This window comes from Hevea brasiliensis, chromosome 15 (genome assembly GCF_030052815.1).
Source record: "Hevea brasiliensis isolate MT/VB/25A 57/8 chromosome 15, ASM3005281v1, whole genome shotgun sequence".
NCBI lineage: Eukaryota > Viridiplantae > Streptophyta > Magnoliopsida > Malpighiales > Euphorbiaceae > Hevea > Hevea brasiliensis.
Genome location: NC_079507.1, coordinates 67,722,250 through 67,733,655, shown reverse-complemented (window position 1 = coordinate 67,733,655; position 11,406 = coordinate 67,722,250). Strand labels below are relative to the sequence as shown.

Genomic DNA, 11,406 nt, shown 5'->3' with positions numbered 1-11,406 from the left:
AGCCCATTAATCTTGATCCAAATCCACTCGCCCAACGCTAAAACCTACCATTATTCATGCCATTCTCCACAGATAGAACTCGAGTAATTGATATATGGCAGGCTAATTGGAGCACTTTAAAGAAACTGGGTTTTACCTAGATTCATTGGAAATCTATATCAACTCCATCAAATTCTAATTAGTTGCATTTTCATTCTTATTAATAAGAATGACAACTACAATTTTAATATGGACAACAATAATCTATCCCCTAATACCTAAACAAACAGTCGTCTCTCTCTATTTAGTGAAGAGAGAAAATTTCTCTCGTCTTTCTTTGTTTTTCCGAGACTAGAGTCTCTTTGCTCTGCTGCTTCAAGCGGCTTTTCTCTGCTCCTGGGTGGGGAAGGCTGCCTTCCTCTCCCAATTTAGTGGGTTTCCCCTCCCTTATTGATAGGTTGGGTTGTAGATAGATTGTCTTGAGGACAGTGGCGGAGAAAGGAGGAAGGTCCTTGGGCTGTCAATGGGTTTTATTTGTTTTGTGATCTAGTTATGTTTGTTCCTATGCTGGTTTTAGTGTGTGTTTTTCCAGGTATTGAGTGGCTTAAGGGAGGAACCTCTGAAGATTTGCTTTGTTTGACTCTTGCATGTCCTTTTCAGCGACTTTGCATACTTGGCTAAAAAAAGCTCTGCTGTCGTGCATGTGAGGAGGATGCATCCCTAGGGATTAAAGTGTTTGGCCAAGAGGGTGCCACCGCCTTGTTTAAAAGAGAGTGAGATGCTGGCTAAGTTTTTGCTGCTTCTCTGCTTATTCCCTCTGAATGTGCGGGTCTGTGCTTGAACAGTTCGTAGGCCTCAATTAGGAATGGCAACAGGGCAGGTTAAAGGCAGGAATCGCTCCTTCCGTCCCTTGCCCCACATAAGTTCAAGGTCGGGACGAAGCATTCCCCGCCGAAATGCGGGACTAGGCAGGTTTTCATGCAAAATTTTTTTTTTTTTTATTTTAATTTATTAATATATAATACAAATTTATTTATTAAAAATAAAATATAATTAGGAATATAAATTTTACTTATTATTTTAATAACATATTTATTAAAATTATATTATTAAAATATATAAATATATAAAAATAAATTATTTTTTAATAAAAAATAATAATATATTATTATATGGGACGGATTACTAAATTTTAGGATAAAATGAAGGTCTTTCTATTCCTGACCCACACAAATTAGGGTCAGGACAAGGTTGAGAAAATTTATCAAATCGGGAACTTTTGCCATCTCTAGCCCCATGGCTTTCCTGCTTTACGCGGTTGACAATGTTATTAGCTTGATTTGCTCTATGGTTTTGCTGGTTCTAATTGCCTCTTCCTATCTATCAGATGGTCTTGGCCGAGCGAGACTGGAAGCGCGACGCTGGTTGCTATGTCTCAGGTCCTCAACTGCGGGTGTTTTAACAGATTGGGTAACCCTAGGGTTTTGGGGTTAGGTTGGGGAGCATGGAGTTGGGTTTCTTGTGTTTTAGGCTTGTGTTTATCACTGGAAATTTTTTTTAAAGTTATGGGGCTAATCTCACCCCTTTAAGGCCATCAATGAAAATTTTATCTCAGACCAAAAAAATGCCTAAGCAAAAATTGACTTTTCCTTACTGTTTTATATGCTCATAACTAAACTCTCTGACCTATTCAAGATAGTACTATGAATTCAATGTCAACTGAACAACGATTGCTTATATGATTTGTAAAACAGAAATATCGACACTTCAACAACCAATCATTTGATTATACACAAAATCACATCGATCTAACTTTTTTCTTAAAATTGCTTATGTGTAATTGTGGTTGCAAGAAAATTAGAAGTGATTGATGACAATTATTTGCAGGGTATACCCAATAGACCTATATATCAAGTCTATATATGTATGTATGGCTGTTGGAATCATCAAATAGTTTATATCAAGCACCAACCACCCTGGGAATATATTAAAGAAAAACTTAATGTTTCACAATTGTAGCTCAGGTTTCACCATCAAGGCAACAAGGTTGAATATGGGTTCTCTATTTTTTAAGAAGAAAACAAATCAATGGCTGCCACGCTGACAACACAATAAGAAATATGGACAACCCAGCTGGCCATTCATCAATTGAGGTTGTATTTTCTCATGTCCAATTTGTAAGTAAACTGCACATGGAAGTTTTTGAACAGATAAGAGGGAAATGGGAAAGGAATCAGGAAGGCTTGTGCTTGGTGCAACTTCAGTACCATGTGTAATCGTTGTCACTTTTCTTTGTGCTGCTTTTTTTGTATCAGATATTGATCCATTTGAGACATGTAATGATTCTTTCTTATTGCAAGTTAGTAGTGGTAAAATTCATTAACTTGGCCAATCTGATGGTGATTTATCTGTTCACTTGACGTGTTTGGAAATGAAGGGAAACAACGGTCATCAAATTGGAGATCAGTTAGTGCTACTGCTAATGGACTCAAACAAGAAGAGCCTATAGAATTTCTTCTAAGAAGACTAGTGAGAGGTTCTCTGTTCTGCCTTTATCATTTCCATTTATTTTATGCCTCTTGAATTTTCTTTTCCTAATTCATCATGTGAAGATGAAAGTTTCAATCTGCATATAGGTGAAGATAGAATCAAGCTTGAAGCAACTGGTTTTTCTTGCCATTCTGACCATCACACAGAGTTATGTGTTGCAAAGAAACCGGTTAGGATCGACAATAATGCATTATCAGTTTACATACCAGGCTCTCAGGCTAAAGTTAAAGGAATGATTAAGCCTTATGCAAGGAGAGAGGATCAAACTGCCATGGAAAGAGTCACAACAGTTCACATACTACCCGGAAACTCTACCAACCTACCACCTTGTAATTTCACTCACGATGTCCCTGCAGTGATCTTCTCCTCCGGCGGCTTCACAGGAAACCTATTCCATGAGATAAATGAGATCACCATCCCTCTCTTCCTGACGTGCCGCCATTTTCGATCCAACTTACAATTTGTCATCACTGACTATAAGCCTTGGTGGGTTAGCAAATACAACAGGATTCTATCACATTTGTCTCGTTATCAGCCCATAAATCCTGCAGCTGATGGAAGTGTTCACTGCTTTCCAGGAGCTGTTATCGGGCTTGTGTACCATGAGAATCTCGTAATCAATTCTACCGAGATTCCAGGAGGGTACTCCATGTTTGACTTCAAGCATTTTCTCAGACAATCGTATAATCTGAAGATTAAGAACGCTTCTGAGATAGAAAAGCCAGTGCTGATACTTATTTCCCGTCGCAAATCAAGGAGGTTTCTGAATGAAAATGAAATGGTGACAATGATGGAGCAGCTAGGATTTCGAGTTATTGTGACCGCGCCTTACAGGATGTCAAATTTAAACAGATTCGCATCAGTGCTTAATTCCTGCAGTGTCATGGTAGGTGCCCATGGAGCTGGGCTTACGAATGAGGTATTCCTACCCGATGGGGCAGTAATGGTGCAAGTGGTCCCCCTGGGGTTGGAATGGGCATCAGCAAACTACTATGGTGATCCGGCAAGCAAGATGGGTGTAAAATACTTGGAGTACAAGATCGAGCCAGAGGAGAGCTCCCTCTTGGACAAATATGGTAGAGATCACCCTGCAATTGCTGATCCCAAGTCAATATTCTCGCAGGGTTACTCTGCTGCCAGGGCTATGTATGTTGATGGACAGAACCTGAAGATCAATGTGACAAGGTTCAGGAAGATTATTGTTGAAGCAATAAAGCTTATTAGGCAGTCTCCTTTGAAATGAAGATAGCTTGTCAGTTGGAACTACAGTAGATAGATACTATAACTAGCAGTTAAAATGCCAAAAACCAGCAAATAAATCTCTTTTCTCTACATTTTCCCCCTAGAAAGCTGGGTTATCTTGTTGGTTGTACAAGTAAATTTCATTTTCAGTTTGCCAAATTGGGCACCAAAAATCTTCTTAAGAATGGTCAGCACTGAACCATTACTAATTGGAAGCCGCATTGACAGCACTATTTTTTTTTTTCAACTTTGCAGCTAGAACATTCAACGTCATATAGTACAGCTTAGTGGAAGAAGAATATGGAAAGAAAAATGATACATGAAACTAGCTTCTCCCTCACCGTGGCTGATAGTTAGAAACCAAAAACTAGGTTAAGCACAATGTTAACTTTTATGGCAAATAACACAAATCCGGTCCTCGCAGTCATGTTATCATATAGGCCAAAACTAACTAAAAGACTGGGAATGATTGTACACCCTAAAATATCAAAGGCCAATCCTGACTCCTGATCAAACAAGAGAGCCATTCAAAAATCTCAAAACTACGCTTTGCACTGCTATTGAAAGTTAAATACAGCTCAAGGAAAAAGGTGTTCATCCAGCCTACGCATTTAACAGAAGCAGGTACAAAAAGCCTACCATCCATAACAGCTCATATTTTCAGGATAACAGAATCACAGGTAATTTGATTCCTGCAAAGCTTGTATCATTAATGAAGCTGCAGAACCTTCTGCGTCTTTTATTCTTGTTTTTTCATCTCCCATCATGTAGAGCACACCATCTACAGTTGCAATCTGAACTGAGCATATAAATTTCTTCTCATGTGCAGGGCCCATTTCTTTCTCAATGCTGCATGTTAAAGCAAAGAAAAGAACATTATAAGTATTCAAAATAGCATAATTTCTGAGAGTTTGTTTATAAGACCCGAGTATTATAAGAATAAGAAAAGCTTATCCTCATCGTGTATCTTGCTGAGAACTCAACATGATTCCTTAACTCTGTTTGCTGCCCAAATTATTTTAGAGTTTTTTTTTTTTTTCATATAGGCCACCTTTCTTAAAGCCTTGACCTATGTTAGTCCCCCACCCCATTGCGGCTACACTCAAAACATCAGTTCTCATCCTATTCCAATTTACCTCTCCCAGCATTTCACTCCCTATGAACCTATTAAAGCATATTAGAAGGTAATTGAAAATTAAGTAGGGATTGCTTAGGGAGGAAAGAAGAGACTAAAGTTGGAACTTGGAATCAACAGTAAAACTAATGGGTTTCTCATGAAGCATACAAAGCAAAATCAAATCAACTTCACCATTGGATCACAGGCTCACAGCAATATGTTAGATAATATGCAAGGTAAGAAATAGTAGATGGGAATATATATAACAAAGTATAGAATGAGACTTTAAACTCACAAAACTCCAATAAACCAGTACCTTCACATTAAATATCTTCTCCATGAAATTATGAGAGTTCATAAAAGCATTTTGAATAGAAAATAATCAAATCTCAAAAGATATAATAGAGCGTTAACACATGAAGCAAACGTAGTGCAGACATCTAAGTTATGAATATTTAAGTATGTTATAAGTTTAAATGCATACTTGTAACTTGGTTTCTGCCATTTTTTCTTGCCACAGAGTTCATGTAACTTCTGTTTTGCTCCTTCAATCTCAAATGATCCATTGATGCTATCCAGGATATCAGAAAGACTGCCATTAGAAGGCATCGAATGTGATAATTTGTGCAGAGCTCCCTTGGCAGCATTAAGCTTTGCAATTTCTTTTTGCTCAGACGAACCAGTGGCAACAAACTCTCCATCAACATATACACTAGCAATATTTTTTGTCCCATTTTTCCAGTGTACGATATCAACTTCCTTCCCCTGCTTTTGGCACAGCTCAAACAACATTGTCACTGGTTGCGGTTGTTGCTGCAAGTCTTGAAGCGTAACAATGGGCTCTAAAAGTCCCCTAAATATCTAGAAATCCAACAACAATCGAAATATCTTAAATCCAGTTGCCATAAACTCACATATGTTAAAAGAAGTAATCTAATTCAGAAGCCAAGAAAATCACAATTTCTGCACACAATACAAAGCTAATTTACGCACCACCCAAAGCCTCTGAAGATCAAAATCGAGATCAACATAGACAGCAGCAGCCACAGACTCCACAATATCAGCAAGAATTTTAGGTGCCTTCACAGAGCCACCATAAGCAACTGCATCATCTTCCTGACTCACAGCATCAGTAAACTCCCTAACCTATATGGAGCAGGAGGGAAAAAAATCACAATAACAGAACAGTCATTAAATTGCAAAAACAGTACTTTCCAAAGAATACAATGGAAACTTTCCGATCCTGACTCAATTTTACCTTATCATCAAGAGAAGAAGCGTTATGCCTCACAAAGCCATAAAGTCCATGCCTGATCGCCACTCGCGCGAGCTTCTCCGTGCTGATATTGGCGGCACGCAGCAGAGATAACTGGCCGGGATCGAGCTGAGGATAAGCTAGAAAAACATGGTTACTCAAAGCCAGTCCTAAAGCGGCGTCACCGACAAACTCGAGTCGCTGGTAAGAGGCCGAGTCCGCAAAAGAGGAGTGCGTTAAAGCTTCCTCGAGAAGGCGCTTGTTTTTGAAACTATAATTCAAGATTCTTTCGACGGCGAGGACCGACGCTTCCATTTCGGTTGAGGGCGGCAATGGTGGAGCTTCGGTGGTGGTGGTGATGGTATCCGATGACGACATGAAGAATCTGGAAGAACCAGGCGTAGGAGGGAGAAAAGGGTCCATTGAAAGGGAAGAGCGAAGAATTGAAGTGAAAGGGAAAGACTTTGGACCTTGGGGTTGGAGGTGGAATCACGCGCTAGAACAGATTGCAATAAATCTAATCGTGAGATGGACACGCACGGCCATGACCACATCTAGGCGAGAGGAGAAAGAATGTCAGTTGAAAAAAGTTTAGCGATAGTAGGCATGGCAGTGGGAGTGTCAGGTTTTCAAGTAGTCGTCTCTCGTAGGCAGAACGACAAACAGAAGAAGATCCGACTCACTCTGACCCACTTGTCTTTTGCTTTTATCTTTCTTTTTTTGATCTGCGGAATGAAAATAGTTTTGGGCTCCTAATTTAATTTTTAGGATAAAATTTGTGTCAAATCAAATCCTACTCATAACTACTAAATCGTTTTTTTCCTTAAAAGAAACAACAAAGCACGAATTTTTAGGGTTAATTTCACTGTAATTTTTTTTTCAATTTAATGTTTTTTTATCGAGATAATTTTAAAAAATTAATTTATATTATAACAAATTCTTATATTAATAAATTCTTTTGTAAACGTTAGCATTACCGTAATTTAATATGGTCATTATTGTATGGTAAGCAACACCCCTTCCAATTTCAGTTTTTAGTAATATGTCAGTTTTTGAGCAAATTCGGTTTAACTCAGTTTCGGCTGTTAATCAGATAAAAATTTATCAATTGGATTAATAAATTTTTATTATTATTTTTTAAAATTTTGTAAATTTATAGCACTATATAGATAATTCTCATTCTCACAATATATAGTATTCGCCTACTTTTAGAGTTTTAAAGTTTAACAGTGATGTTTCATTGAAAGATAATTTCGATTATGCAACAGTAAGAGTTATTGTCAGGAATCACAGTAGTAGTATGGTTGATGGTGTGGCCTGCAAAATTCTAGCATACTCTCCTTTGGTGGGTGATGTCACACCTTACCCCTCTGTAAAGCATAACATGATCCCGTAAAATGCTTAATGAACTATCGAACTTCACCTACCGATAATTCATTAAGTACCCTACAAGGGATTTTAAAATAATTTTCTTACAATTTTGAAAGTGGTGAGCATTTTAGTGAGAATTAAAAACCATTTATTCAAAACTTAAATACTAGTAAAAAATTTTTTCATTTTAAATTTTGTCGCAAATTTTATAAAAATTTTGACAGAGTTCCGTTTGAAAACTGGAAAGAACAGTTCTTTAATTACCTAAAAAAAACACTTCCAAAAATATTTCACAACTCCCAACCTTCAATAACTCAATTAACTCAGTTCAACACACTTCAAAATAATTTCACAATACAATTCAAGATTTCTCATCTCAAAATATTTAATATTTTCATTCACAAAGTATAAAGCAGGAAATTTATATGTACAAATATTAAATTTACAGAAGAAAATCCAAAATAATATTATTACAATTTATTTACAACTGCTCAACTACATTGATACATACAACATTTCTATATTTATATCAAAATTATCTATAAAGGTATAAAATAATACCCGTACAAAAGATTGGTGTGATCTTCAACTCAGTAGCAGCTCACTCTGCTGCTTTTTCCTTGCTCTTATCTGCGACAGCAAAATAAGCTATCGCTGAGTATAAAAATACTCAGTGGTGCACAATAAAAATTTAGAATGCAATAAATAAATCATTCATTGCTAAACACAATTTAAATGTTTCTCAATCACATTTCACAATATTAAAGTTCATAATAACATCATTTTGTCAAATAATTTATTAAACACAGTTTAGTCAAACAATTTCATAAACACAGTGTTGCCAAAGTCATACACAACTTAAGCTATGACACAAAATTTCCGATCAATGCCGCGTTGTACACCACGACAAAGCAATCTCAACCCCATTAATTGAAATCAATGAGGGAGGTGGCTAGCTAGCTAATGAGTACTCATCCGATCTACAACCTCAACTGGCGAGCCAGAGAGGGAGGAAAATAAACGATCTCAATCCCATAAATGGAGGAAGAATAATGTGATACTGTTATGCTAAGTGTGAATATAAAATCAATTCAAAATAATTTATATAAACAATTTATGAGAAATTTGATCAATTTCCAAAGTCACATTTACGATTACAAAATGGCAACACAGTACATAATTAATCAAAGAAGTCAAATTTTTGAGATTAAAATATTTAAACAATTATTATTGTGCACAAACCTGACTTGAGTCGCCTTGAAGCCTTGACTCAGTCTCTTCGAATTTTCAAGTCTTTTTCAGCTGAAACATACAGTTTCGCAGTGTTTCAGTACCATAACTTAGCATAAATCCAAAAATAAATTTAACTTCATTTTTACTAGTTCTATTGCGTTAAGTTCGACGTTCTCGAAATTTTTGTATTTCGGGTTACTATTCAAGTCAAATTGTTGACTTTTTAAGGTTTAATAGGTATGGAAACTCCAACTTCACCCACATACCACATTTTGGTCATTAAATTTGTTGGTTTTGGTCATTCTCTCAAAGCTTAAGTCCTTTTGGCCAAATTGTCAAATTTTCAGTTTTTGTGCTTCAAGTTGCACTGTTCCATTGGTCAATCTACTGTTGGAATTTGGTAAAATTTCCTTCATAGAAAATGTTTCTTAATGTCTTAACTTTATTCTCATTTTTGAATCACCTCAATTGGAGTTTTGTAGCTCAAGTTATGGCCATTTGAACTAGGGCTGCCGGATTTAAAACAATTCAGATTTTCTGGGTAAATTTGGTGCTGGCAGATTTGAGTCACCAACTTGGGGTGGCCAAATGGCTTGGTTGCTGGCAGAATCTGGACTTGTGTTCTTCATGAAAGTTTTAGGTCTATATGTGATCTAACCACTGGTAAAATTTCAGGTCAATCTGACCTGCCTAGCTCGGGTTATGACCAAATGAACAAACACTGTTCATTTGGTCAGTTTGTACAGTGGCAGCCTGCTCTCATTTCACTTTGGTCAATTGGTTCACTAAGTTTTAGTCAGTTTTTGGCCATGGTTCCTTAATGAAAATTGTGGCATTTTATGTCTATTTTCATCTCCAATTGGTGGCATATCAATTGGACTTGTAAAATTTCCGTTTTGGTCCTTCAAAGTTGGCTTGGTCATGCTGCCAGCAGCATGACCATTCAACCTCCGAATTTGGCTTCACTTCCAACAATTCAAACACATCTCCTTTGGTCATTATTGACCATTTTTCAGCTCACAATAGGTCAAAGTCATCATTTATGCATTTCTCCAAATTTTGGTTCACAAACCCTAACATTCAAACCCTAATCTCACTAAATCATTGTATTTAACTACATTTAATGGTTTTAATGCTAATCATTCAACTAATTAAGGTTTCTACACTCATTCAAAACCCTCAAACCATACAAAATCATACTCCCTCCAAGCTGGACGAAATTTCAGTTTAGTCCTCTTCACATATTTTTATTTCACTTCATTAACTTCTAAACTCATTTAAGTAACTAATGATGCATTTAAATAACTAATTGATAGTTAAAAGACTAACCTTTATTTAGATCCTCAAATCCCAATCTCTTGTTCTCCTTTCTTCCTTCAATCTTCTTCTCAAGTGGAGATTACAAGTTCTAGTGAGGTATTTAAGGGAGTTATTAAGACTAAGTGGAGAAATTAAAGCTTGAGTGCAAGCTTTAATGGAGAAGTTTCCATGGAGGGTTTATGGAGAAGGGAGGCGGCAACTTGATGGAAGAAGAAGACAATTCTAAATTTTTTTTTCTTTTTATTTTCTTTTATCTTTATCCCTTTTAGAAGACCAAAAATCTAATTTAATAAATAATTTAATTAATTTGTTTATGATATCATGCATGAGGTCATGCATGATGTCATCACCTTTTTACTTTTTCATTTTCCTCTTTTTTTTCTATTTTTCTATTAGTTCTTTAATTTAATTCTCGATCCTGAAATTTTCTTTTCCTTGATTTTATTTGACAGTTAGGTCAGGAGTCAGCTCTCAGGGTCAATTGACCAAATTGCCCCTCGCCGGTTCATCCCAGTTTGTAAATAATTCAATATTTCTTCCGGCTCCCTGACCTAATTATTTGACTGACTTAACAGTTCTTTTTCGTGATTTTCTCTTTTCCACTGTGTTCATAATAGTCTTAAGGACCGCAGCATCACATTTTACGGTTCGAAATTTGAGTTTAAAACGACTTCGCAGTCGTTCCCGAGGAGATCACTCATCGTTGTGACTCTCGGCTCGTTTAACTTCTTATGTTCTGTTTTTCTTATTTATAGTTAACTAATTAAACATTACTATTTATTTGTGTTTATGGCTTCTCAAATTGTCTTAAGTGTGGCCCTAGTCCCATTAATTGTCCGGACCGACACCAGTCACCGGAACAATGAAATATACCAGGCTATGCAACGGGGGTGTTACAGGTGAAGCTCTAGCCTTTTTTAAAGCGGATAATCTTGCTATTTTTATGAATGTAAAATCTGTTATCATGAAAACAGATTCAGAAATCCTTCATTCTGCTATTATTCAGCAAAATAATTTGATCCCTTAGAAAATTCAGGCTGTGGTCCAAACTATTATTGCAAGAAGTAGTTTCTTTAATCATATATCATTCTCTCTAATTAAGAGATCAGCTAATAAAGCAACAGATTGTACTATCAAAGCTTTTAGATCAGGCAAGCTCTATAGTTCTTAGACCGTAAATTCTCCTAAGTTTTTAAGCTCTATCTTGTTTTTTCATGCCCATTCTTGAGATTTGTAATGCAAATTTTACAGTTCAAAAAAAAAAAAAAAAACAACACTCCTCCCGTTTCATGATGAAGGGAGACCACCTGTTTTTTTTTTTTTTTTTTTAACTTTTTCT

At 36.3% G+C, this 11,406-nt stretch overlaps 2 protein-coding genes across 3 annotated transcripts; one reads left to right on the top strand and one right to left on the bottom strand.

Annotated features, from left to right (window-relative positions):
* Positions 1-1,772: 1,772 nt before the first annotated feature.
* LOC110673461 (alpha-1,3-arabinosyltransferase XAT3) lies at positions 1,773-3,980 on the top strand. The gene is made up of 4 exons (XM_021836607.2): positions 1,773-1,903; positions 1,999-2,315; positions 2,417-2,515; positions 2,616-3,980. Exons 2-4 carry the CDS (start codon positions 2,201-2,203, stop codon positions 3,770-3,772), a joined length of 1,371 nt encoding a protein of 456 aa, XP_021692299.2. The 5' UTR covers positions 1,773-1,903; positions 1,999-2,200; the 3' UTR covers positions 3,773-3,980.
* LOC110673393 (ribonuclease 3-like protein 2) lies at positions 2,634-6,862 on the bottom strand. Of its 2 annotated transcripts, XM_021836521.2 has the most exons (5): positions 6,147-6,862; positions 5,882-6,034; positions 5,373-5,749; positions 4,411-4,620; positions 2,634-3,694 (listed from the first exon to the last, which is right to left on the bottom strand). In XM_021836521.2, the coding sequence occupies exons 1-4, from the start codon at positions 6,564-6,566 to the stop codon at positions 4,446-4,448; spliced, it is 1,125 nt and encodes a 374-aa protein (XP_021692213.2). In that variant the 5' UTR covers positions 6,567-6,862; the 3' UTR covers positions 2,634-3,694; positions 4,411-4,445. The 2 variants fall into 2 exon arrangements, with proteins under 2 accessions (XP_021692213.2, XP_021692212.2); XM_021836520.2 differs by lacking the exon at positions 2,634-3,694 and having other exon boundaries at positions 4,298-4,620.
* Between the last annotated feature and the right edge of the window lie 4,544 nt (positions 6,863-11,406).